Source organism: Chanos chanos, chromosome 8 (assembly GCF_902362185.1).
Source record: "Chanos chanos chromosome 8, fChaCha1.1, whole genome shotgun sequence".
Lineage (NCBI taxonomy): Eukaryota > Metazoa > Chordata > Actinopteri > Gonorynchiformes > Chanidae > Chanos > Chanos chanos.
This window is the reverse complement of record NC_044502.1, coordinates 42,861,255-42,888,902: the sequence shown is the minus strand read 5'-3', so window position 1 is coordinate 42,888,902 and position 27,648 is coordinate 42,861,255. Positions and strand designations below refer to the sequence as shown.

The 27,648-nt window shown below is 44.1% G+C and overlaps 2 protein-coding genes across 9 annotated transcripts in view; one reads left to right on the top strand and one right to left on the bottom strand.

Moving 5' to 3' along the window:
* Window positions 1-2,402: 2,402 nt before the first annotated feature.
* LOC115818357 (60S acidic ribosomal protein P1) lies at window positions 2,403-4,653 on the top strand. 3 transcript variants are annotated; one of them, XM_030781715.1, is made up of 4 exons: window positions 2,403-2,602; window positions 3,192-3,266; window positions 3,792-3,903; window positions 4,535-4,653. In XM_030781715.1, exons 1-4 carry the CDS (start codon window positions 2,531-2,533, stop codon window positions 4,615-4,617), a joined length of 342 nt encoding a protein of 113 aa, XP_030637575.1. In that variant the 5' UTR covers window positions 2,403-2,530; the 3' UTR covers window positions 4,618-4,653. The 3 variants fall into 3 exon arrangements, with proteins under 3 accessions (XP_030637575.1, XP_030637576.1, XP_030637577.1); XM_030781716.1 differs by having other exon boundaries at window positions 3,792-3,912; XM_030781717.1 differs by lacking the exon at window positions 3,192-3,266 and having other exon boundaries at window positions 3,792-3,912.
* Window positions 4,654-5,839: 1,186 nt separating this feature from the next.
* Window positions 5,840-27,648, bottom strand: part of ptk2ab (protein tyrosine kinase 2ab) — a 60,445-nt gene continuing 38,636 nt past the window's right edge. For 2 of the 6 annotated variants that reach the window (XM_030783303.1, XM_030783302.1), the window contains 15 exons: window positions 26,614-26,729; window positions 26,415-26,515; window positions 26,049-26,138; window positions 25,330-25,534; window positions 19,947-20,058; window positions 16,957-17,043; window positions 16,423-16,566; window positions 15,505-15,636; window positions 12,643-12,705; window positions 10,671-10,710; window positions 10,116-10,219; window positions 8,690-8,698; window positions 7,021-7,176; window positions 6,639-6,719; window positions 5,989-6,201 (listed from right to left, as the gene is read on the bottom strand). In XM_030783303.1, the coding sequence (XP_030639163.1) occupies window positions 5,989-6,201; window positions 6,639-6,719; window positions 7,021-7,176; window positions 8,690-8,698; window positions 10,116-10,219; window positions 10,671-10,710; window positions 12,643-12,705; window positions 15,505-15,636; window positions 16,423-16,566; window positions 16,957-17,043; window positions 19,947-20,058; window positions 25,330-25,534; window positions 26,049-26,138; window positions 26,415-26,515; window positions 26,614-26,729 (1,653 nt within the window). Of the gene's footprint in view, window positions 6,202-6,638; window positions 6,720-7,020; window positions 7,177-8,689; window positions 8,699-10,115; window positions 10,220-10,670; window positions 10,711-12,642; window positions 12,706-15,504; window positions 15,637-16,422; window positions 16,567-16,956; window positions 17,044-17,531; window positions 17,571-19,946; window positions 20,059-25,329; window positions 25,535-26,048; window positions 26,139-26,414; window positions 26,516-26,613; window positions 26,730-27,648 lie in introns of all 6 variants that reach the window. The other 4 variants (XM_030783304.1, XM_030783305.1, XM_030783301.1 and 1 more) reach the window with 3 other exon arrangements.

Sequence of the window (27,648 nt, the reverse complement as noted above, 5' to 3'; positions counted from 1 at the left end):
TGCTCAGTGTGTGTTGGAGAGACCTAGTGTTGCACTGGCAGACAGTACCAGCCCCCCCCCCCCCCCCAAAACACACACCACCCCTACAGACTCATCATCCTGAGTGTCTCAAAGCACTGCCAGCAGTCTCACATGCCTTTAATATAAGAGGCCAGAGAACAATGGACAGTAATGAGCGAGCGTCAGAGTCTAGCATTGTCACAAAGTGCAATACAGTTACGAAGGGAAACGTCCTCAGAATCTTGGAAGGTACTGAAATCCACCGACAAAGTAAAATAATGTAATAAGTACTTATTCCAAAGATGATGCGGTGTGTGTGTGTGTGTGTGTGTGTCACCTGGAGAGGAAATAACGCACAGTTTAATTGCGGAAGGAAGATTCTATGGTGTATTGACTGACTTGAAGATTATTATTATTTATTAACTCCTGAAATGCTGTAGGCTACTGAAATATTTACCAGTTTAGCAATCTGAGGTAATGGAGTTAAATTAGCCTAGCTCTAAAACGAAGTGACTCAACTTTTAAAAAAAAAAGAAAGAAAGAAAAAGAAAAGAGAAAAAAGGGGGGGGGGGGGTCAATTGCAGCTAAATACAGATCATTCATCTATCTGACGAGTTACAATTTGTTCTGACAACTTCCTCGCCCTGGGGCGAATCGTGTCTTCTTGCAAGCAGCAAAATGCATTATCTAACTTTTAATAAGTTGCTCCAGGTGAGCTGTCAAACGAACGTTAATTCAGTCGGCTAGGGATATCCTGCAGGTGAGTTTTTTCAATAGCCGGGGAAATGCGTATACGACACGAATAATTACAACACTAGTCAAGTCAAACTTCCAAAACACAGGCGAACAATATTTTTGCCGGTCAGGGCAAACTGAACAGCTAACCTGAAAAAAGGATGACAGATTTCAATTATAATACACAAGGGTCCGCCAATGTTAAATAACATTATCTGCACAAAAAAGATGTAGTTGCGCTGCCCAGAGCAGAGCTTATTTTTGCGACATTTTAAAAGGAAGATGTGTTCGATACAGATACCGTAAGACGATTTCCAACGAAATAATCACAAAAGTAGCTGGTCCTGTTAGTTTAAGAAGAATGGCTCCTTTAAAACCCTGCACTTGAAACAACCGAATCGGTCCCATCAACTTTTAGCCTAAGTAATAACACCATAATAATCACATATTTGATTTCTAACGCATGCCAAGAAACCCAGTGTCGCAACCCAATATCTATAAAAACCAAAAGCACAAAGACACTGTAAAAAATGAGCACAGTACAAAAAATACAGGTCTCAGAACATAAAATACATGAAGAGCGAAGTACGGGCACCACTGTATTCGCGGAGCTTCTACAGCTGATGCTTACATGCACCCTGATGCAATTTGTAACACTGTGTCAAGCTATGGAAGAGGCAAAACATTTTTAAGTCTTAACTTACCTCTAACGAAAATAGTCACTTTGTGACGGTGAAGATCCGTCCGCTCGTTGCGGCTCTTGGTCAAGTTGTTTATGACCTGGATTTCACCGCCCAGACTCGACGGCGTAAAAATAATCAGCAGCACACAGACTGGCTGTAGGGTGCTGCTCTACTCCTCGCAGAGACCAACTGAGACCTTCAATCGTTTCAAAACGGTCTTACTAGCGACATCTGTAGGGTAGGAGTACTATCGTGACAGCAAGAAGACAGTCGCAATTATGCCCCCTTCTGCTTGAGAATAAAATTGTTGCGAATCAATTGATCCCACTTTTATGAGACTACTGAGACTCTTAAGAGACTATTGTGAGTCGGTGAACATCGCTCATGACGAGGCTGTGAATTTAGAAAAACTTGGAGAAATCATGAGAAAATTTTGTACTTTAAAAATATAGTAAAGAATACCCCCCACCCAACGTCCCACAATGAAGAACAATTCCGTAAATAGAAAATATATTTGTGGACATGTCACCCGCGCTGAGTCAGAAATTGTCTTGTTATAATAGTGTAATGCATACATTATAATATATTATAATAGTAACGCCATTAAATTATGATGAAGTTAGTGATCTAAGGTCATTTTTTCAGTTGGTAACATGCATTCATTCATTCATTTTCTAAACCGCTTATTAGGGTCGCGGGGGATGCTGTAGCCTAGCCCAGCGCTCACTGGACAAAAGACGGAGTAACACCCTGGACAGGTCGCAAGTCCATCGCAGGCAGTTAATAACATATTTTCATAAATTCTGTTTCATCTGTCTTCAGATACTGAAGTGTAAATTTCATGCTACTAAAGTAATCATGTTTTTATTTTATTTCTGGAGAATTTTGCCGCACTCTAGTGTAAGCAATGTTAACTACAGGTTGCCAACACAGGAAGTGGCCTCCCCAGATAAATACTTGTTCCTCTCGCCCTTCTTTCCCTTTCCGGTGCTAAGTAAATACGACGCCTAAAGTGCTTGGTTCTTCCCTGGAAGCTAAGGCCTGTTAATCTGGCGGCTGGCACTATTAAAATTAGGCATCTATCAAAATAATACTGTAATAACAAGAGTACAATGGCCTCTGTCTCAGAACTCGCCTGTATTTATGCTGCGTTGATCCTCCACGACGATGAAGTCGCCGTTACAGTAAGTGTCAATGCGATGCAGTTCGTGCGAAGTCTGAACTACAGCGCGAATATGACGCAGCTATGCTGTTATGTATTTTAATTGCTGAAAACTTAATTAATAACTACTGAAAAAACTTATTTAACGCCACGTACTTATGAGACAAGTGTACTTTGCTTTTTTTGTGGCAGCGCGTAATCACCCTTTAACCCCCGTTGAAGGGTGATTGCCGCAAAGTGATTTTTTGATGGAACTACAACTTTTATCTCTGTTCTCAGTCTGTTTCTGCGAAGATATAACATAGAATTCAAACAAATGTGGTTTAATATTTTATGAGGTTAACCACTTATCAGTGGAGACAATTGTTTGTACTCGTCAGTTTAGTAAGCATAATTTTGACATGGCTACGTCACACCACTGTTGTTGTTATTACGTCAAACTAGCCAGCAAGACTTTGAGTCGTTAGTGGCAGCACCCCTCCGTCTTCGACTTACTTTTTTCCGTCGACATTAGACCACAGTACATGTCTGATGCTTTTTGCGTCATGTGATGATGTTTCTCTCTCATATAAAAGCTCAGCACCTGACAACGTCTGATCTCTAATTATCAGGAGGACAAGCTGAACGCGCTGATTAAAGCGGCCGGTGTGACTGTGGAACCCTTCTGGCCCAGTCTGTTTGCTAAGGTATGTTCTGTAACCGAATATCATATTGCAAAGAGTTTAAGCGTTTACATGAGCTTTAGCTTTAGCTCATTCAACTCGAGACCACCAGCAACTACCTACAGCTTTATTGTAAATAGTTGTGGGCATCAGCTGTTTTATATTGGGAAGTCAGCAGTCATAGAGGACTCAGAGTAAACATTGTGGAAGGTTAGCATGAAAACGTGTGTGTGTGTGTCTTTATGTGTGTATATATGTACATAGAGAGCGAGAGATGCATACATAGTCTGTGTGCTGAAAAGTGTTTTCCATCGGTGCCGACGTCTGTTTGCATAACTGCCATTTAAACACTGGTGGTATGGAATGTTTCCTCCAAATTAGTTGCTCATATCTGGTCCTGGAGGCTTAGACCCCTATCGATTGTCTTGTTAGGCAAGTAGTGTGTTCTCTGATTGGTTCTGATCAGTTGTCCAGACCTGCAGGACTGAGCGTAGTTTCCACCTGCCTGTGCTCTAACCGCTGTGATGTTGTGGCGTCTCTTCTCCGTAGGCCCTGGCCAGCGTGGACATTGGCAGTCTGATCTGTAACGTAGGGGCTGGAGGTGGAGCTCCAGTTGCTGCCGCTGGTGGTGCCGCCCCTGCTGCAGGTGGAGCCGCTCCAGGTAAACACCGCAAACCCCCAACGCTGTGGACATGCTTTACACTGCTTATTCAGAATTAGCCTCCCTTTATATGCCTGCTTTAGTCTGCACAGAGATGATCTGTCTTTGATTCCCAGTATATTTAATGCTGCTCTGTACACACAACTGTCGGTCTGCAAAATGTGAGTGCGCACACTTTGCAGTTTAACAAGAAATGCTGTAAACCTCTGATGGAGAACTCACATGAACATGTGATAACTTTGGTGTTTGAGAGTTAGAGGTAGCAGTAGTGAACTTCGTAATCGGTGTGAGAAGCCAACGTAGGCTGGAGACATTGCAGTTTTAGACCTGCTTTTTTTCTGCCACATCGTTTGAATGCAGTGTTGCGTGGACGGAAGCTCTGATTTGCATCGTCCTGTAAGTTGTTTGTAAGTTTAATCTGACGCATTACAGGTCTGATCCGTAAAATAATTCTGAATGGCAGGCTTTTTTTCAGTCGGGTCAGATCATTGAAGGTGCAGGTCAAGACTGTCAAATAGTACTATTTCTCAGATCTTGACCTGTGCTTTTCAATTAAAGGAGAAAATCCTACTTTGCGGAGTCTCTCCCTGACTAGCAGGCTGTTTACGTGGGGTGTTTTTTGTGTTCGCAGCGGCCGAGGAGGAGAAGAAGGAGGAGCAGAAGGAGGAGTCTGAGGAATCGGATGAGGACATGGGCTTTGGTCTCTTTGACTAAGCTGTACATAGTTTTTAAATAAAACAATGAAAGGAATACCCAGCTCTGTTCTCTGTTACAACTCACTGACTTCACATGTTCCTACACGTTCTAGTATGGGTCAAAGTGGAGATTTTACCTGATGGGATTTTAAAAGGACCCATGTCCAAAAAATCCATTTAGATTTCGTCATTTGGCCCAAGACGATGCACTCCACTACATCTTGCAGTTGGAATTTGTAATAGCTGATTTTTATAGTGATTATTTCTCAGAGAAAAAGGCAGACATTTAAACCAGTCAGGTGTTCTTAGAGCTAAACTGGGTGTCGACCAGTCCAGCACATAGACTGCTGTGCTTCCAACTGCACAGGCCTGTCATGGTAAAGCTCTTAGTTAAAGTGGACTCGGGTACAAGATGAAGCACACAGGCTGTCTCCATAGTGGACAGCTACTGACATCCTGCCTTTTAAAGAAATGCACTTTTTCATTTTACTTATTATCAACAATGTCTGTATCTAACCCTAAATCTCCTATCAAACGTACTGGTTTGTCATTATTATCAGCACCTAGGAAAACATCATATAGTTTTGACTAGAAAAAAAAGGTTATTTTAGCATCCAACAGTAGAAAACCATGGTGGACTGACATAGTTACTCAACAATCTGTATGTGTCTGTATGTGCAAGACTGACTGTTTACAGTTTGATATAGTTTACAGTGTCCCCCCATGTGTCCCCTATGTTTCATTACACATGTCAAATTCCAGTTACCCATGACACAAAAGATTACCGACTCCACTCGCAGTAATGTTTAAATGTCCAGTCTGACATTTCTTTTATTTCATTCATAGCTTTATTCCACTCCCTAACTGGCAGGTGGCCAAAATATATAAGAACCTCCTTCCTTTGAGTCCTGGAGAGGAGTAATGATGAAACACAGACGTGGTAGTTACAGTGTGTCAGTGTGTCTCTTTCGAGACCTTTACAGAGTTCCAGTTTTCCTCGTCAATCCCGTCACTTCTCTTTCGACGACACCTCCGACCCACGGATCGGATCCCGGGCCGGATCCGGTCGATCCCGGCCCACGAGAACTCGAGTCAGTGCATAAGTCGCGGGTCACCTCCGTTAAAACCCATCACATATCACCTCTCGGGTGCAGTCTAGTCTACGAGAGGTCGTTTTCGTTTGTTTGTTTGTTTTAGGAGAGGTGTGTGTTTGTGGGGGTAGAATGTGAGCTTCCTTTTTCCCAAGTGAAGTCCATGCTGGTGTGTGTGGGGGCCACTGCACCCAGCGCTATGGCTCTATATCAGTCCGACAGCGCGCCCCCCCCCCCCCCCTTTTCTGTGTGTGTCGAGAGCCTCCTCGTCTCCTGGCCCTGCACACCCTCCCCCGGCGCTAGTGCGGCCTGGCCTGGCCAAGCATCTTGAGCCGAGCCTGGTCTATGACGTCCAGGAGGTTCTTGGCGTCCACGGCCAGAGCGTGCGCGGCCGTCAGCATCTGTTTCTTATAGTCCTGCTGCAGACTGGTCATGACGTACTGCTGTGCCAGTTTCATCTTATTAATCAACTCCGCCAGGTCCGAGTTCAGAAGCTTCTGTGCCATCTCCACCTGTGGGTGGTCAGAGAAAAATGAAAATGAATGTTCATTCCTTGCGTCTGTGGATTAGGTGCTAAAAAAAAATCACGAATAGAAGCAGCAACCCACACGGATGAATTCAGAAGCTTTAGATTTTAATGTATAACAGTGCAGTTTGTCAGTGCTGTGTGAGAAAGTGGTTGCGTTGCGTGTTGTACCTCTGTTTAACAGTGCAGTTTGTTAGTGCTGTGTGAGAGAGTGTTTGGGTTAAGTGTTGTACCTCTCTGTATAACAGTGCAGTTTGTTAGTGCTGTGTGAGAGAGTGTTTAGGTTGTGTGTCGTATCTCTATGTATAACAGTGCAATTTGTCAGTGCTGTGTGAGAGAGTTGTTGCGTTGTGTGTTGTACCTCTGTTTAACAGTGCAGTTTGTCAAAGCTGTGTGAGAGAGTGTTTAGGTTGTGTGTCATACCTCTCTGTGAGTACTGGCAGGGAGTAATGGTATAGTTTCATCCACTGTAGCCAGTAATGTCCTCAGGGCTAATCCCACCTCCTACAAAATACAAGCATGAGGTAAACAGTGCATATAATACCATGTTTATGCTCTGACCAACATGAATTTCCAAAATGTCATGTGTAAACCAAACGGAATACTTGTCAATACGTGTCATTTAACATCAAAACACTTCTAACAACGGCCAAGTGGGGCCAATGTAGATTCAGTTAAGCGCAGCTACAAAACAAGGTACAAGGACTAGAATTCTCCGGAAGGATAAGTGAAGCTTTTTTTTTACAAATACGTGACTAAAAGACAGATCAAACAGGCATTAAATTACACAGACTGAACACCGTACCTTCACCATTGGCACGTATTCCTCGGGGGGTGCAGGCTGAATTTTACTGGACATTTCGATCACAGCTTTGACCAGCCCTGTCACATTCTCATAGACCTTATCGTTGGAGCGGTCCAAGTTCGCCGTTGGAGGCGGGCTAATCTCCTGTGGCTGGATCTAAAGAGACGACATCAGCGTGTGAGATAATACAGATGTCTGGAGGGATTAAAAAAAAACAAAAAAGATTGCTCCTGGAGAAATGAGAATTATGGACTTGACAGATATCACATTACTGGTGTGGTATTAGAATGTTGCCATAAAGACATTTTGTACTGTGATTTGCACAATCTCTGATGTTTCGGTACTGGGGGAAAATAATTCATGGTGTAATTTCATATTTTCAACAGTAGATGGCAGCATAGATTAGTATCAAACCTGAAACCAGGGCCGGTATTAAATTAATTAGGTATTAGTTTGACTGCAAAGTCCAGCTCTGATTCCTGCCAGTGCCAGGTTTAAGACTTGATGAGATACATAGACAAGAATATTTTGTGGACAATTTGCGACATCATTCCAGCATAACATCATTCCACCATAACAGGACTGCAGAATCCCTCACCATCTTCCGCAGGAAACTGAAAACCCACCTCTTCAGAACCCACCTATCCCCCTAAGCCTAACCCCCCTCCCTTAAAAAAAAACCAAAAAAAAAAAACCTTGTCTTATATCTATGTTTGTCTAAGAATTCCAGGGGCGCAATACGAAGGAGTAAATTGACGCTCAGTTTTTTTAGCGATGTCTGCTTATGAGGTGTTAGGAATCCGACTGATGCACTGATTGTAAGTCGCTTTGGTTAAAAGCGTCTGCTAAATGCTAAATTGTAAATTGTAATTGTAACTGAATTTGTGTTATTATATTGCTCATAAACCCTCCAGATGCATCTGAAGATGGCCCTGACTCGATATCAAAAGTTATTAACTGTATACAAGCAACTATAAGACCAGAATGTTCCAGACCGTAGTAATATAAACATGTTTAAGTGCAAAATTATCTGTCCTGAGCCACTGGACTTGCAGGCTTCTGCAAACTTCAAATTCAAAGCAGCAGATTTTGTTGGATGAGAGAAGAATTGTAAAACTCAACAGAAAGATGATGAACAGACAATGAGTCTGAACTTGGCCTACGATACAGATCGACACGATTTCAACACATTTTGGCAGCAGAAAAAAAAAAAAAAAAAATCGCTCTCTTGACAGTTATGAGCTCTCAGATCTCTCAAACAGTGCCAAATCTAACTCCACGACTTCCAACGCACACGTTTGACATGGGTCAGCTCAGCCTTGGCCCCAGCTAATCTCCAGTCTTCAGACAGACAGAGAGAAATCTTAAAATTCAATTCTGTTTCATGCACTGGGCTTAACACAGACAGCTTCACTAAAGTGGCTCAAACCGCCTCACACAGAGACGCCATCACATCAGGATTCCTCATCTCCAATAACACCTTACTGGGAAATCCATTAACTGATTACTGTAAATGTACCCCCTTGTTTTAATGACGTTACCCTTTATTGAAATGAATGTCATCTGTTTACAAGGAGGTTACAGTCCCTACTGAAAACGTCAGACATTGAAGTTGATGGAACGGGGACGGACAGACAGACAGACAGACAAACCGATAGAGTTTTCTTACCCTCCAGGGCTACGTTCATTAAGAGAGAGGCAGAGGCATACAGGCAGTACACACACACACAGCGGCCAGAGAAAGAGACAGACAGAGAGAGAGAGAGAGAGAAAGAAAATATTATTGAAACAAGCCTTAAACATACATGCATTAATACAAGAGATGTGGACGTCTGGTGTGTGTGTGTGTGCGCGTGTGTGTGTGCGTGTGTGTCTGACACTTTTGCCAGGGAATTTAAAACATACAGTTGCAAAAGCCCAAAATTGCTTTATATATATATATATATATATATATATATATATATATATATATATATATATATATATATATGTATATATATGCTTTTGAACTTTCAGCACACCAAAATGGTAATTGTATATAAATGGGATCCAGTTTAATTTTGTGTTTCTCTGATGCCAGTACACTCCTATATGTGGTTCTCCATTTTGCGAGGATCACTCTTCCCCCTGGGCCAGGAAAGCTTCATACGCTAGACCTTGTTTCTGTGGAATCCTCTCTCTGGGACCATAACAGCAGATTGTAATGGAAAGTGTTTGTTCCCACTATGCAAGGAGAGCTGGTTTTATGGGAGCGCCCAGGGAGTCTGTGCATTTGCTTGTGTGTGTGTGTGTGTGTGTGTGTGTGTGCGTGTGTTGGACAGGGGGGATTCTACAGCTGGGACAGCTTTAGCTGGGGTTTGGCACACAACACTGAGAGCCTGTAAGTGTGGACCTCCTATAGCGCGTCTTGTGCTAGCTGCCAGTCCCGCTGACGGAGAGCAATCCGAGAAGGCCGTGAAGTCTTATACACTGACACGTCCTTGACTCGAACGCATAGCGTGCGTGTTTGAGTACAAGTCAGAGAGACAGAGAGGGAGAAAGAGAGAGAGAAAATGAGGGAGCCAAAGCAAAAAAAAAAAAAAAAAAAAAAGCAACATTTTGTGTGACTGACCGGCGACAAAAGCAGAAAAATGTCTTTAAGCGAAGTGGCATGCTAAAAGCGTCACACTGGGCTGGCGTGTCTTCGGGTAATGACGACAGTAGTCATGCTTCAAGGCAAATATCAAGTGACAGCAAGTTGTGGGTAAAGCTCACATGCCGTCGGGTTAGAAAAAAAAAAACAAACAAAAAAAAACTTTTGGCGGAATTATACATAAATGATCTTGGCATTCTGCTATGTTTTGGCTGAAGCCAATTTTGTCTAAGATTTCCTGCTGCTCAGTTAGCGATTCAAGCGATGACTTGCAGCAGCAAATGATTGTTGGAGAGAATTTAATCTGAGTGCCCACAGGCTGTTTTACTCCACGGCCCTGTAATAACCAAAAGCTAGAACTTTATGAGAACATATTGGTATTGGTACAGCTATTGCATAGCCCTCAATGAAATGGACTCCTTACATGCACTCTGACCTGAAGATGTAAAGACATCCATCTTACCTTCACTCCCTCATTGTAACTGTCCACTGGGTTGAGTCCAGCCACGCTGCTCATGTGAGTCTGTGCCCCGGGGCGAGGGGGCTTTTTTGGAGGGGCGGCATGTTCTGCGAAGAACCCATGAGAAATCGAGTCAACGTGAAATTTTAACGCGGTGCAAAAACACCCACTTGGCAAGAATTTCAATTTACTGCATTTGAAGGTTCTCTGATCGACACCACGTGACGTCATACAGTAACAGACCAAATACTGATTATATGTCGATTATCAAACTGTCCCCACAAAGTATGCGGATGCTACTCTTTTCATATAGAGATATTCGACCCAGAGAGATGCGCGATCAAAGAGAAAGGGGGAACTGTTTTCCATTGTTCTGGTGTTGTTTTCACCAGTTCTATCATTATTACAAAATGATTTCTGGAGACAATATGTCTACGTTGTTCCCCATAGAAGCTCTTTCATTGCATGGTGGAACCGCAGAGGAAAAGAAAAAAAAAAACAATAAAACGGGTGCTTGTGGAGTGTAATTAAATGAGGCCGCGTTGGCCGGGGTTTTACCTGCTTTGCCTACAGGCTGGTAGATGTGTTGGTTTCCTGTCTGTACAAACAAACACAAACAAGTAGTTTAAAATATGCGTGCTTTAGAGAGAGGTGTGTGTGTGGGCGTGTGTGTGTGTGTGTGTGTGTGTGTGTGTGTGTGTGTGTGCGTCTAAAGGAAACAGCTTCACTCTCGACGCGTCTCCAGCACCATCTGTGTTGTTGTGGTTCGGGCCATGAATATCCCGGATGGTTCAGATGCCTGGAGATGCAGAGGGATGTGCCCACACCGCAGGAGCTCAGAGAGGAGATCCCATATGTGTGACAAGTCCACTCTTATTTTTAAACCTACAACTGTCGCCTCCAAAGCACACATTAACTATATGTCTTTTTTTTTTTTTTTTTCTGGGTTTTGTTTTCAAAAAAACATGCCACTTAAGGCTGGAATTCAACAGTAACATAATCCAAAGTTAAAACATGTTATGACAAAAACAAGTGACGGAGAAGGTGAAGGAGAAGAGAGACTTTCGCACGGCGACTTTCACCATATTTCCCCCCATAAAGCGGTCTTTGTGGGAGAGCGCAAAAAGCCTTTCAGCGGGTGGAGACAGAGACCCCCCCCCCCCCCCCCCCCCCCCCCCCCCCCCCCCCCCCCCCCCCCCCCCCCCCCCCCCCCCCCCCCCCCCCCCCCCCCCCCGAGACGAAAATGGTATCGCGTGTTTCAAACGATGCTGCACTTTTTTTTCTTTTTCTTTTTTTTTACATGTTCGCTCTCCCCTTTCAAACCAAAAAAAAAGTTTTTTGAAAAGTCCAGAAAACTCTTAAAAATGTTTCCTTCTTGTATCTAAGTCCCCGCGATTGGCTAAGCTATAATCATTTTCAGAGCGCGGGAGGCTCGTGTCGTTTGGAAGCTAACGCCTAAGGCTTCAGCAAATCGCTGGCTAAATTAGTATGGATGTCAGGACAGGCGTGTTTCATGTGGCCGTTGTTCCCGGGGTGGTAAGCTGTGTCGGAGCTGGGTTTGGAAGAGGAGGAATACCACTAATAAGCCATTTTAAGGAAGATTGACTTCTGTTGGCCACAAAAGTCCCGAGCAGAGAAAGGGAAAGAGAGAGAGAGAAAATGACAGGAGATCCTGGTGGGACGTGTAAACATGCACTCGACTCCAAAAATCTGTAATCAATGTCATGCATCAGAAGATTTCTGTGAGAACTGAATTCAATGTATCGATGATGATTCTGATTCCGCAATGGAACAGTGAGGGCGACAGAATTCAGCTGCGTCTCTGATCAATGGAACACGCTCTAAATCTGTCTGGGAAATCCCGTGATGTCATAATGAGGTTAAATGATGAATGACACGACCAGAACTCTGAAAATGAATTTCAATTTAAGCATTTTTTACACAAATGACTGCCATAGTTCAGTTTCACACACACCCTAACCCTAACCCTAACACTGAGAATTTCATTATTATTGAAAAGACTGATGGGAGACTGCTAAATATGGTCACCTTTGGCCTGCAGTTTCCTCTCTTTATTTGGAGCACAGAGGAAAGGAAATCCTTAGAGACCATGTCCAAACACACATACACACACACACACAAACACACACAGTGAATAAGCTCTGACTCTTTAATCAAACACACTGACATCCAGGGAGTGTTTGACATAAGTTTATGAGTGTGTGAGAACACTCATAACTCTTAATGCAGCCACAGGCAACGTGTGTGTTGTGAACTGTAGCAACAAGCCGAGGATGAAGAGAGAGCACCGAGATAATGTGAGTCCCATCAACCGACAAGGTATGGCATGCAACTGACAGAGTAAGGGCTGTAAGGTGGGTGTGTGTGTGTGTGTGTGTGTGAGAGAGAGAGAGATAGAGAGAGACAGAGAGAGGAGGAGCAGGGGCTGTCTATGGGACGAGAAAATTAGAATCTCTCATTGTTTGGAGAGATTCCATCTGGAAAAATAAACATGAATGAAGGGACTCACTGGTCCTTGGAGATTGCAATCCTCCCTGTCAATGCTGCCTCTGGAATTCCGTGAGTCTGGCTTCTGCAAAAAAGAAAAAGAAAAAAAACAGAAGGAAAAAGAGAGAGGATTAATATGTTTAAGTTCATAAACTTCATACACAACTGCCATCTTCTACTCCTACTGCTGGACCAAATGACCTGTTCTATTCAATCATCATGTTCTCCCTGATATACCACTTTACCTGAATGTTTTCTATGAGAATTTGAGGAAGGACAAAGGCTTTAATTCATAATACATAAACAACTGTTTCCAAACATAGGAACAGCGATGCTCTTAGACACTGTATCAGTGTATTAAACATACACAGCTGCTTAAAGCCCAGATGGTTTCAATTGAAATGGGCATAACTCGCATACACACACATCAGCGTGTTTCCCACAACTCTTCGAGCATTTCAAAGAGGATTCTCAAAAACTTCTCAAACTTTAACTCTCTTTCAGCAGCAACGTCACTTAAAGACGACAGATTTTTCAACAATGCCAAGTCGTACTGTCAGAAGCGCTAGCAAGTCATCACAGCTTTCGAGCAAATCAGTCGACTCTTCACATGAAAAAAACAGCAACATCATTTCAGTTCTAACCAACTGATCTCACATCAACTCTGCTGGAATTTTAACTGGCAGTTTAACCAACAGAAACACAGCATCAAAATTAGTGCTTTAACACTCCTCCAAAAAACCACAAACATTTAAACATCGACAGCCTGGCAGCTGTTCCTCTGACTTAACAATAAGCACCAAAAAAAACAAAAAAAATAGACAGTGAACCCCCCCCCCCCCCCCCTCTCCCTTTTCTGTACCAGTTTTCCAAAGCAGCACTTGAAGACCTGCATCCTTTGGGCTTGTCTTGCGTGGCTCCTTCACTGGCTTCAACCATGGAGAGAGCAAGAGTGTGTGTGTGTGTGTGTATATGTGAGAGTGAAAAGACCGCTGCGCAATTTCCATCAACAAGATGCTGCAAGGGTCAAAAGTGTGTTATCTGTGGCTTTCTTTCCTCCTGGGTGGTAATATATATAAGCTAGGCTGACTCAACGACCAACGAGTCTGCACCCAACAAACTGTCTCAGCTCGCCGGCCAAGCCCTTTTCTCACTCTCTCCTCCCTCACTCTCTCTCTCTCTCTCTCTCTCTCTCTCTCTCTCTCTCTGTCTCGTATTCGCTCGTCCCTCCCCTCTGTGGATGGGCTTACCGCTGCTCAAATGGTAAAGATGCAGAAAGACTCGAGAAGGGAAAAAAAAAAAAAAAAAAAAAAAAGAAAGAAAGAAAAAAAAAAAAGAAAAATTCTCAGGCACGAGTGGTTTGGCTTTCACCAGCTTCAGGTCAGAGTGAGTTTACCATCTTTCATGGCTCGTCGCAAACACAAAACCCCCTCATTACCGAGGAATCTGCTACGGCAGCACCTGTAGTATCGTCCGACCCGTGTCTATATTAAAAAAACAACAAAAAAAAAAAAGAAAAGAAAAACAAAGAACAAAAGACTAATCTACACTGGAGACACACACTCAAAACATTCTGGTTTCATAGGCGTAGCTACTTAGAAGAGCTGAAACCTCAAAAGCATAGTAACATGTTTGTCATTGTGTAGGTTTCTTTTTTTTTTTTTTTTTTCCCCCTTAAAGGTTTCCTGTTGCTTGTTGAGACCTAATTTTGGCGAGATGCAGGAAGTACACTGACTCTCAGAATGAGACAACTAGAAGATAATGACACGGTTAAGCTGAACCAACTGTCAGCTCAATACCATCTGGCCATAATTAAGCCAAACACACTCATGGCACATTCAATTTTTTTCTCCAGTGGGGAACAGTCTGACATAATGCACACAAACCGTAAACACGAGAGAATAAAAGACTTGTTACAGCTGTAGTGTTAAACACACCGTAAAGCGTGTCAGTACACTGGAAAAAAAATAAAACATATCTCGCTACCAAGAAAGCATTACCGTACTCCAAGGTCAGAGATGCGACCCGTCACCATTGTAACAAGTGCTAACATTCAAGGCATGACAGAATGACAGCGATTTGAGGTTGTTTTAACAGAGTGGCCTTCTATGACTCAAAGATTCTGACTGGACAGCGGTGAATTTTACGAGGTGGACTTGAGGCGAGGTTTCGATGAGACCGAATCACAGAGAGGAACACAGCGCAGGCGTTTCATTTTGAGTAACTAAACTGCTATTCAGATGATCATGACATGGCAATGTTCTCATTTCACTGTTATGACACATCAGCCTGTGTTACTGAAGGGAATAATCACTCAAAACCATGTGACCAGCATTGGCAAATGAAGCGTGGGGGGGACTCGGTATCAGACGGTCGGGCCGTGATCCCAGCGGTTATGATGAAAAGCGCAGCTGAGATGGCTGTTACTAAATCATGCTGAAACTGTCTCGTTTCAGCAGGACGGATCGGATTGCAGTGACGCTTACGCAAGGGTAGAGGGAGCTCTTTACCAGATTCGAGTGGAATGAGAGGGAGAGACAGAAAAAGGGAGGAGACAGTGAGAGAGAAAGAGAGAGAGAGAGAGGGAGAGAGAGAGAGAGAGAGGGAGAGAGAGGGAGAGAAAAATGGTAGGGAGGTGGAAAAGAGAGAAGAGGTAGAAAATCATGCAGCAACGTAGTTTTTTTAAAAGAAAAAGAAAAAAAAAAGCGAGGAAAAAAGTCCAATAAAAGCGGACCGAATGGGATACGGACAACAAAGAAAAAAGGATAAGAGAGGGAAGGCAAAGAAAAGAAGAGTGAAAGACGGAGGTGAAGCGGAGGAGGACAAACCAATGCGGAAAGAGAGAGCGGACGAGAGAGGGAGAAGGAGCTGAGATGGGCTTTACCAGGAGACGCTCTTCCTGTTCCAGCCAACGCTGGTCCTCCTCCATTTGTTGCTGCTGTAGCATCAGCTGCTCCTCCATCAGGTGAGGGGGTAACCCCTGACCCATACCTCGCATGTCCAGCGCCCCACCGTCCTGACACACACACACACACACACACACACACACACACACACACACGTCCAGACAATCAGCACACGCGCTCTGTGTCATCACTCACAGTCAGTAAGGCACTGAGTGAATCAGTCCGTCAATACTACTGTCAATCAAATCTGTATTCCCAACTTAACTCATCTCATTAGTCATAAGGAGAGTCTGTCCTCTGGAACAAAAAAAAAAAAAGAATCAATTTCTAACCAGTCAGTTTGTCAGTCAATCTATGAACCATTTAGTTTGAAGCATTTAACCCAGAGAACAGCCATCTCTGCTCTGTCTCTGTTAGAAGGTATTCGGTGCTTTGGTCTAGAGTGAAGTCTGTGGATCAGTGTTGACTCCAGGCAACACGTGATTGGAGCAAAACCAGGCCCAAAATATATGAGACAGGACATTTGTTCTGCTCCACATAGTGTTTCTAAAGTGATAAACCAATCAGAACTAGTTGGACATTTGTTCTGCTCCACATAGTGTTTCTAAAGTGATAAACCAATCAGAACCAGTTGTTCAAAACAGTAATCCAATCACAGGGCTTGAGCGGCAAGTCTATGGAGAGACTTGTATGGACCTTCATATGCGAAAGCTTGCAGATCAAATGGTTTTTGGGGTTTTTTTGTTGCTTTTTTTTTTTTAAGGCAGTGACAAAATGAGACCATGTCATGAGACTATGCAATATTGGAATAAATGCACAGTCTGACTGATGGGATCTTATGGGAGGCGGAACATGTGTGGCAGAGTGTTGACAGAGTTACTCCATCATGGCCTCACCTCGCCACTGACTGACCACATGGCTAGGTCCTGTGCAGGCCTGTGGTGGTTCCAGCTGTCATGGGCATCAATCCCACAAGCCTGAGGAGGGTACACTCCACCAGTCATAGAGGGCACGCCAAGAGAGCCTGGGTATCCAGACACCTGGAGAGAGAGCGAGAGAGAGAGAGAGAGAGACAGAGAGAGAGAAAGAGAAAGAGAGAGAGCATCTCTCAGTGGCTATGATGTACTTTCAATATCTAACCGTGGTCCACATGGGTTCTCCGAATTACTCAGCACGTAGGAATGAGCATTTAGTCTCCATTCCAAAGCATAATGGTATGTTTTTATAGCTGGGAAAGTTACTTTACCCCTGAAGACTGCAGCTGAGGGCAATTTGATTGCTTGTGGTTAAAGACTTTTTTTTTTTTTTTTTTTTAAAAAAAAAGAACCAACTTTACATAACCATTGACTGCAGTTTTTAAAGGAGAAAGAGAACGCTCTCGACTGAACGTAGCACAAACAGATGTGTGGACCCTGTAAAAAAAAAAGTACCTGAAAGTGATTGTGCTGGCCTATGTGCTGTGGGCTGGGGTAGAATCCTTCACTGGAGCGCGGGCTAGGGTAACCTGGTCGACTGGGCTACACGCAAACAGTTGGAGAAAGGCAAAAACATATATCTGTTACATACACATGCACACACACGCACGCACACACACACACACACACACACACACACAAACTTACTCAAACACACTAATTAGCTTGTGAAGTGAGGATATGCTGTTAATGGACGCTTCAGTAAAGCACACAACACAGAGATGTGCTACGTTTTTTTTTTTTGTGTTTGGATGGATAGGTCAAGCAGTCGGGGGGGTGGGGTGGGGGGGTGGGGGGGGCTTTAATCAAAGGCAGGCGGTTAGTTGAAAGTTGACTAAAAGGGATAGGATTCTGTTAAGTGGTCATTTCAGGGCTCGTATGTGTTACTTATGGAGAAGGAGAAGAATGCAAAATTATGGGGATTGTGGGGAGTCGGGTTGTAGGGGAGGAATCTCCTTCTCGGTTTCGTTCGGCATTCGCTCCTTTTTCGACGGCTTTGGTTTGGCAGAATGCTTTGTGAGTGGATCTACCTTCACAACCCTCTCATAAAGAGGGTCTCCAGACCAAACCTCCGGACAGGCAGAGAAAAGACGGTAGGTAAGAGAGGAAGACACAGATCAAACACACACAGCAGGACAATCACAGGGTGGACACACACACACACACACACACACACACACGTCCAGAGCTGGGACAGCATGCAGTCTTCAGGCATTTTCAACACAGTATCAACCCAAGGAACTATCACTTCCACTCAAACATGGAAAACTGGGTTTTGAAATGTAACACATTTTTTTTTGTAAAACCCACAAACTTTGAAAATAAACATAAAATGAATAATTCACAGCAGGAGTGTGAATAGAGGGTGCTACCATTTTTGCAGACTGTACAATATTGTGTAGTGCTTTGTGTTTTATGTTTATGTTTTATGGGGTTTTTTTTATCCACTAAAAGGGATTAGTGTTTGTGCAGCACGCATAAGTAAATTTACAAAAGCATGAAAAAACAGGTCGTCCATCACCAGTTGCCCGGCCAATGTCAGTGAAATCATGAGAGCACTTTTGGCTGACATGCAGGGAGGGTGAGGCATGCAGTATTCTGGGGGGGGGGGGGACCCACATGACACAAATTAATACTTAAAAAGGACCTAAAATAGTCTGCTTTGGTCAAATCAAACAGCTTGCTTGTCTTCACAAACTATTTTTTTTAACTCTCTAATTTCAATGATTTTGTACTGTGATGAAAGTAACTTGACAGACTCTGGTTTGTGTTTTTGGTAAACAAGGCTTTGGAGCTACTCTGTACTGTACTGTTACATGCATCCCTTTTCACGATGGATGAGATCAGGGAGGTGGAACAGCGGTGCATAAAACTGCAATGCTTCGTGTGTTTTGGAGGATAACTTATTAATTCAAGCCCTAAGCTGACAGTTACAACATTCACAGTAGTCAAAATGTACTGATGCTAGAAATCTAGCTGATGCTGAAGCTAATCTTTTACCGGTCTAGACCTCCCTGTCCTGTCCTGCTGGCCTGTCACACCTGCCTGGGAGGGTCTGTACTGCATGGGTGGCAGCTGCTGGAGGGAGAGGTAGCGCCCTGGGAGGTGCCCCGGAGCGGCAGGGGGGTGGGAGGGCCTCCTCCTGGGCTTGGACCCCTCCTGAGAGGCAGAGGGAGGCGGCGGGGGGCCACAGGCAGGCAGCCGTGGGGGGGGTTGGTGAAAGCACAAGGAGAGCTGGGAGCCAAAAGGCTGCAGGGGCGGTGGCACAGGAGCAGACAGACAGTCCATGCTAAAACTGGGCTGCATGGAGGGTCGACGAGAAGGCTGTGAAAACCACGCACGCACACGCACACACAAACACATAAACACACACCCACACACGCGTGCACGCACACGCACACACAAACACGCAAACACACACCCACACACCCACCCACACGCGCACGCACACACACGCATGCACGCGCACACGCAAACACACACCCACACCCACACACCCACCCACACGCGCACGCACACACACACGCACACACACACACACACGCACACGCAAGCACACGAACACAGGCACGCACATACGCACACAAACACGCACACACAATGGAAGACAAGCCAAAGACAGGACACACAGAGTGAGAGAGATTTAAAAGGGAGCAGACACAAGGACACAGAAGCCTGAGAGAGTAACTGATGACAGGCCCACAGCAAGACAGACACAGACACCTGTATGAGAACACACAGAATGATTGGCAGATGGACAAGCATGGATAAACACACAGGAGGCCTGCATAAAGCCCTGAAGCCACACACAGAGCAGAGTTAAACTACAGGCAGCCCAGTGGAGCATAGAGGAGCATAGGCAATGATGGGGTAGAGAGTGTGAAGACAGCCAAGCCAGTCAGTCACCACAGTGTCAAAACTAATCCCGGTAAACAGCATTTACAGATAACTAATGGAGAACGGATCGCAAATTTACAAATCTGTCAGGAAAAAAAGTCGTATCTACATGTGAAAAGGGCAACTGCCAAACAACTGTCACCAGGGGAAAAAAAAATCCTGAAAATAAACAGTAATGATTTTCTTGGGTATGACTGTTCTGTTTTTGATTGACAGAAAGAACGGCCACTCAGAATCAGACTGGGTTTTAGAAGCTGGTAAAATGGAGTGAAATATACAGTATGACCTGTAAGAGCAGAGAGACATCATATTTTCACAACAAGAACTGAGAGGCTCAGCGACTTCATATGTTGTGTTTAAGGCCAGTGTTCCTGTTTTCAAGTCCATTGTCATACAAACCAAAAACAGTCTTTTTTTCCCCCCACTAAATTCACTTTAGCTCGTACATGCGTTGGCGCTGAGTCTCTACCACATGGCAGGTGTGACAAATGGTGACCTCAGTGACCTTTTAACGGGTCAGTACCAGGTCCGAGGGGGTGAAGACTTACTTTGGGGGGAGCTTCGTCGGAGCCTCCAGAGTCCCACGACACGGTGACCTGCCGTCTCATTTCCATGCGACTGCGTTCCTCCTGCTGGACTTTCTCTTCGGCCAAGATCGTGCTGTACACACGGGAGGACGGAAAAAAACAAAAACAGAAACATGCTGAGAACGCTGATCTGCACGGTCAGCCGTGGCCGTGCGCTACGACATCCCAGTACAGCGAAGAAACAGGCTTTTAGTAGAAAGCAGAGGGATAAAAACCAGTGACTCAGTAACTATAAAACAGCGTCACGCTACCATTCCTCTGCCTGGACCGTTTCTCGCCACACGTGTCGTAAACCCCAGCTGACTTTATCTGTTACGCCTTGAAAAAGTCTGGCTGGGTTGTCACACGCACAACGAACTACACAGAAAAGACCGCACAACCCACTCATCGCTTTTTAAAGACAAAACGGGACAAACGAATCGTTTGCCCAGACAAAACAAACGCTACCTCATCGGCGCATAAAGGGACGGAAGCCATATGACTAAATCTTACCGGCACATAATGGAGTGTTGTAGAAAAACATATTCATTAATCATAATTATACTTATACTGAGTTAATCATATTTCAGCTTGACCTACAAAAGTGATCTTATCAGCCCCAGACAATGTCTGACACTGCATTAAATTCCACACCTCTGACCAACTCTTAAGACAGAGAGAGAAAGGGGATCTGGTCTGTTATAGCTATCATCTGAACCAGCTCTGCACTAAAACCCCCGTAATATACACACAGAGCAACAATCTCTTTACATTAACACACACAGGGAGCCCCCTTCCGCCATTCAAAGACTGCAATAACCATTAAAACGCACACAGCAAAAAGTCTATTTTAAAACAGACCACAATGCAGGGAAGGGTGCCCCTTACAATTCAGTGAATAATTTGCCATTCAGTAGAACTGAACACCCAAATCACAAAGCCTTCCTTTCATGACTCAAAGACCAAGATACTACGACTGGTTATTGCTGGAGTCTCTACATGTCGCATGCATACAGAACCAAAGTGTGAGAACCATACCTGTGTCCTGTCTCGCTAAAAGAGACTCTGGCAGACGGGAGTGGGGAGGTGTGCTGGATGTGAGAAGCTTGGGAGAGAGACCCTCAGTGATGGGAAGGGGTTTGGAACCCTTCTGCCCAATTCGGAGAGAGAGAGCTATTTCTGGAAAGCCCATTATCCTCTACAAGCCAAACAAGTGTCTGTACTCTGACTGGGTGAAGGACACTGCACTGGGGGGGGGGGGGGTTAAAAGCACCTGTTCTGCTCAATCTTAAACAGCACAAAAAAACCTGATGAGATTTTACAAACTGCCTACGTCACGGATGCTACGGCTCCTTCTTTTCCTTTTCTTCTCCTTCTTCTTCTTCTGTTTTTTTTTTTTTTTCTTTTCATAAGCACAGCCCTCTCTGCACATTAATAACTACAGTTTTGGTGTCACTAAGGAGCAAAATACAACTGCAGCAAGTAAGATGCAATGGAACATTTCGGGGGAAAAAAAAAAAAAAAAAACCTCCTTGTCCAAATCATCTATGTCCACAAAAATTCCTCTGGCAAATGCTAAACTTCACCCAAACTCTAAAGCAAACCCGAATCAGACGAGACAGGCCACCTCTATCCGCCTAGTTCTTTCACACCTGTAGTCTCCCCGCGCTCAATCCTGTTAGGCGGTCACGCGTTTGACATGTCAGGAGCTGGCAGCCAGTCAGCCAACATATACAGCAGCACAGTTACCAGTTATTAGCTCTCACCACAAACAGACCAAGACTTACCTGAACCACACACATCCAAAATCCTTCACATGAGAGTGTGACGGTGTGAAACAGGAAAACGGCTGTGTCTGTCTTTTTCTCTCTCTCTCTCTCTCTTTCTTTCTCTTTTTTTTTTTTCTTTCCCTGATGCTGCCTCCTCCTCCTCCTCTCTGCTCGGCTGGGCAGACTGTTACACTTGGCAGAGGGCCAGGGTTTCAAAGCCGGCGACTGTATTACTGACTGTGCTAGCAGTGCTGGGGAGACTCAGCTTCCTCTCGTCGTCATATCAATCAACTCAACGGTGGGCGGAGAGAGAGAGAGAGAGAGGGAGAGAGAGAGAGAGAGAGAGAGAGAGAGAGAGAGAGAGAGAGACGGAGGAAAGGGAATTATTTGGAAAGTGTTTCCACCCCCCCCCCGAACTTTTTAGCTAAAGACAATGCAAATGAAAGTCTTTTCAATTAAGAGCAGATTTGTTTTACGGTGATGGATGCTTGTGTCTGCTTCTCTCGTGCTGAAGGAAAGCAGGCATCCTCTCAAAGCTGGTTTCACAGTACGACACGGACTTCCTTGCTCCTCAGTATTCAGGAAGGTTTTGACCCTTCAGTCTGTAAGATGCTGTGTCTGTCAACCACAGCGCGCCTCTAACTGACTAGTCAGTCTCACAGTCAGCTATCAGACATCAAACTGAGGGTAGGGGAAAGGTCAGAGTGGGCCTGTGTGTTCTCAGAGCTGTTCGAGGGTGGAGAAGACAGCCGCTCTACGTCACAACCCCTCTGGTGCAACTTGGGCTAAAGTCCCTTGCACGCGTACGTAACGGTGGCTGTCAGATAAAGGGGAGAGACATTAGAACCACTCATTTACCCCCGACGTGCTCCACCTGAGATTTCAGTGCCTGGGGTGGAGCCTTGTCCTACTGAACCACTGCAGCCAGCTCCGAAGCAGAGCATGGAGTAAAGAGGCTTTTCACTGAAGCACAGAGACTACTCTGTGAAATGCACAGCAGAAAAACAGACCAGGCTCCTACAGAAACCTAAAGAAAGCCACAGTGATTCGTCACTTTATTCATGTGGCAAGGATGTAGAAAGACATTCGTCAATTAACATTCCTCTAAGGGCTAGATAAGGTTCATGAGAAAAGTGCAAAGTTTGCTTAAGGGGGGAGAAGGGGAAAAAAAAAAAAAAACCTCTTTCCCGTTTGATAGTAACTGCATTTTCATCATCATCATTGCAAACCGTTCACGCCTTTCACGGGAATCGTCACACACAAAGACATTGACTCACACATAAACGCGCGCACACACACACACACGTGTGTACAAATCACCATTAAAGTTGATGACATCAGCAGGAGGAGTTGTGAGGAATACATTTCTCAATCAAACCAATGTGACAGACTGTAGTAATGTTGCAATATTTATTTCAGTTCACTCCATTCCGGCCACAAGTATTGACATGGTACATGCTACGACCTGCACCGTCACAAAGCAGCTTTACAGATTACCGGACACAAATATTGTGATTAGACTCAGACAGACCATTTTGTCTTATGGCAGTTGACTAGCGTTTAGCAGCAATGAGTCACTGTGGTAACTAATCTGACAACACTAATGACATAAAGAAAAAATTCTTGTCCTGGAGGCTTTGTTGAAGCAAGAAATACAAGCTAACACAAGACAGCTAGGTCCCACATACACACACACACACACACACACACACACACACACAAACACACACACAAACACACACACAAACATACACACAAACATACACACACACACTCACACACACACACAAACACACACAAAAACTCTGCTTGCAGAGCTAGCTAACGTTATTAGTCGGGTGTCACTTCTCAGACAGTGTTAACGGGAGAGCCTCAAGCTAACACAAGACGACTAGAACGCGCTCACGTACGTGAAAACACATAAAAAAGCCCGGCTGCATTTTTAACCGATATTATTACAGTATTAGCCAAGCATCAGTCCTCAAGGTCTTGCATCTAGTGCCTTTTATGGGCCTGAGTTTCACTATAAATAGTGTTAGCAGTGTAAATATTTACACCGTTTCCAAGGCACGGTGGTACATCTGCACAGCGTCGCTAGGGACTGATGTGGTGAGGGAGGAATAAAATGAAGGTGTGAGTCATGTGGTCTCTTAAACAGTATCATAAAAGAGCAGTCTTGCAAACACACACACTGCCCCTCCATTTTTTCCTGCTGTACCTGACTGTGCACAAAACTCTCACTCTCTCTCACTCTCTCTTGCTCGCTCGCACACACGCACGCACGCACGCACTTTCACTCGCTCACACGCACGCACGCTCGTGCACATGCACACACAAACACACACACACACACACACATACACATACAGAGAAAGAGGGGGGCTATATGGAGCAATATCAGATGGACACTAATTCAGATATGTGATTAAAGCGTGTTTGAAATGAAAGTGAATCAATGAAAATAATTAAAAAATAACATGAGACAACACTCAGAATAATTTAGACAACCCTAAAACATGATAGATTTAAAATTTGTGAAACGTAACAACAGGAATTAGACCTGCAATGCTGTGAGTACTGTCTGTTATCTCTAAAATACGCATACGTATGCATTTAGGAGTTAAAAATATGTGTAAGAAAAGACATATTTTTGCACTTCACATTTCACAATTAAACATTTTACAACACAACACAACACAGAGCTTGTCTTTCCCGGATTCGACATGAGCTATGTATCATCTAGTGTTGAAACAGACGGTTTTTTTTTTTTTCACGTCCTCAGGCAAGTGTAGGTGAGGCATTACGAGCATTGGGAGCATGTGGCCACAGGAATGGGAAACTGAGGGCAAGAGATCTCATCTCATTACATCATAAGGAATGTGTCCTTACTGACCTCAGACAGCCTCAAACAGACAGAGACAAAGAGAGAGAGAGAGAGAACAACAGAAGAGAGGGAGAGACAGACATACAGACAGAGAAAGAGAAAGAGGGAGAGAGAGACATACAGACAGGGAGGGGGGGAGGGAGAGAGAGAGGAGAGAGAGGAGAGAGAGAGAGAGAGAGAGAGAGTTTAGCTCCAGCAAAAGGCTATTTCTTGGTTGTCATGCCAACAGAGGTCTTACCCACAAAGGAAGTTTAACAGACAGGCACGGACTGAGTCATGGCTGAGAGACAGGGAATTTCCCTGATTGGTGGGCGTGTCTGTCATGTGACTTCCCCACCCACCCTTTGACACTCCTGTGTTTAATGGAGGTGCCTGACATAGTTACATAAATTTCAGCCAAAAGCCAATACAACTCTGAGATGTCTGGCAAAACCACAACACTGCAGGAAGATGTGCCACGGTGCCCTCTAGTGTCCAATGTACACAACATTTGTAAAACCTACAAAATCCTCAAAAGGGCAGTTTGCATTGAGTTGAAATCGGCTGCGACAAATTCTATTTCCCATTTTACTGCCTATACTTTGTACATGACTGGGGCTTTTCAGAGGGGCAGAGCATACCAACATTAGTGAGTGTGAGTGTGTGTGTGTGTGTGAGTGTGAATAAGTGTGTTTGAGTGTCTTTGTGTCTAAGGCAGTAACTGGGTTCTGACCTGAGCTGGGCTTTGAGCTCATTGAAGCGAGGTCTCTTGCTGGGGTCGTAAGCCCAGCACTTGGTCATCAGGCTGTACAGGGTTGGCGGGCAGTTGTGGGGCATTGCCAATCGCTCGCCGTTCTCAATGCGGCCAATCACGTCGTTGTTCTTCACACCTTGGAAGGGCTTGACTCCATACATGAGGATTTCCCACATGCATACGCCTGAAACATGGATTCAGCAAATTCCCACACAGAGTCAGAATCCAAACACATATTTTAAATGTCAAATAAATTTAGGCATTCTTTGGACTTTACACATAAATCTGCACTTTCAGATTATTTTCAGCAATGTAAAAGCAATGTACCAATACTCTTGTGACATTTCTATGAGTAGATAATCCATGTTAAGGACAAAACCCAATCTATGAAATCAAAAACAAAATATCTCCCCTTTTATCTATTTTACAGCATTTAACTTGGCAAGTATATAACCACAACACAAGTATCAGTGTGCTAAGAAACGTGTGCCATCAGATTTTACTAACAGCTAATACCCATTAGACTCATATGTGTAAATGTGCACGTGCATTGAACTGGTTGAGAATGTGACTCGGTGGGTCGTTTGTGACTGTAAGAGATGACAAACGTTATCGGACTAAAGCGCGCGCTGGACGAGACAATAAATTAGACCAGACAAAAAAAGACGGAGTGACACTGCGGCCTCCTGAACACTTACCGAACATCCACACATCACTGGCAGAGGTGAAGCGTCTGAAGTTAATGGATTCCGGTGCCATCCATTTAATAGGCAGTTTCCCTTTAGAGGCTGAGGAAAGGGGAGAAAGAATTGCTCTTTTACGAAATCTGACAAAATGATCCAAATACAGTTTGACACGCGTGAGGGGGAAGGGTAACGGGTAAAGATTTCACGTTTAAGGTTTCTGTTTAAAATGATTATCCAAGACACCTTTACTTGTATCAGTGGAACACACGTAAACTCAACGGAGTCACTGAGTTAAAGAGGTGGATATACACATATAATACATATCTGTAAATCACAGATGCGTGTCAGCGTGCCACGCGGAACAGACTAGAGACTAACCTTTATAATAAGAGCTGTCCTCCATGTATCTGGACAAGCCAAAATCTCCCAGTTTGACACAGTCCACGGCAGACACCAGCACGTTCCTGGCAGCGATGTCCCTGTAAGATCGATGGTTTACAGGATTATAACTCACTGACGAGATGTGAGCGCACGATGAAAACAAATCTCATCTGAATGAAAAGACGGCAAGTCTCACCTGTGCACGAAGCGCTTGCTCTCCAGGTAGGCCAGCGCTGTGCTGAGCTGGTAGGAAAACAGGATGAGAGTGGCCAAGTCCAGACCGTACTTTCTCACTTGTAGGAAGGAGCGTAACTACGGCAACGAAAAAAGAGTAATGGGGTAAAAAAAAAACCAAAAAGACCATTTTTATTTATTTATGTTGAGGCTGATAAGCTTGACAAGGCAATATATACGTAATACACTTAACTGGCTCCTCCCCACTGCTGACTGTTTTTGAATTTAAAAATAAATAAACAAATAAATAAATAAATAAACCTTATAAAGAGCGCCAGATGGCTCTGCAGTGTATACCGCTATTTATAAACAAACAAATAAATAAATAAACACAAGCCACAATGTGGGAAGTTGTTTTAACACTTGGGGAGAGGCTATGGGCAAGATTCATTCTCAGCAAAAGCAAACAAGAATAGACAATGTGGTAAGACAACGCAATATATCAACAGCTTTGTCATAACAACATCAGGTCTAACCGTCATAACCACAGAAATGCCGCATTACGCCGATGAGTGTCATATGATGTAAAGCACTCCAAATGACTGTCAAAGATTCATATATCACTGCACTATATTGAACACTTTTTTTGACTTTATGATCGGTATAGAAAATTGCGTCGCACTTCTGACAGAGTAAACCTGCATAAGCTCTGCTTTATCTCAAAGCCTTTTACAGAGGCTTTCACTCTTATTCTGTGTTCTTATATCATTACTATACATCTGATCTCACTAACTCTACAACAGCTTAGGAGACTGTTTACTGCGTCTGTTCTGACCACGCTTTGACCCCACGCTGACCTAGATTATTGGTTTGAATAAAAAACGCTGCATATCTCCTTTGCGATTCCGCTCTGTTATCCTGCCAAGAGTTGACTGCGGTTTGATGACTTAGGAGATTTAAGGCCAGCTTATTCCATTACAAAGCCTGCTCTCACTCATCTTTACGTACAACACCTGTCAAGAGCTTCCAGCACAGATTACGTTACTTTATCTCGTGT

What these genes read in the sequence shown, in the direction of transcription:
- LOC115818357 (XM_030781716.1), top strand. Translation starts at nt 2,531, where the DNA reads ATGGCCTCTGTCTCAGAACTCGCCTGTATTTATGCTGCGTTGATCCTC. An exon ending in ACGATGAAGTCGCCGTTACA is followed by an intron (nt 2,603 to 3,191) that starts GTAAGTGTCAAT and finishes TCTAATTATCAG; the next exon opens with GAGGACAAGCTGAACGCGCT. An exon ending in AGCCGCTCCAGGTAAACACC is followed by an intron (nt 3,913 to 4,534) that starts GCAAACCCCCAA and finishes TTGTGTTCGCAG; the next exon opens with CGGCCGAGGAGGAGAAGAAG.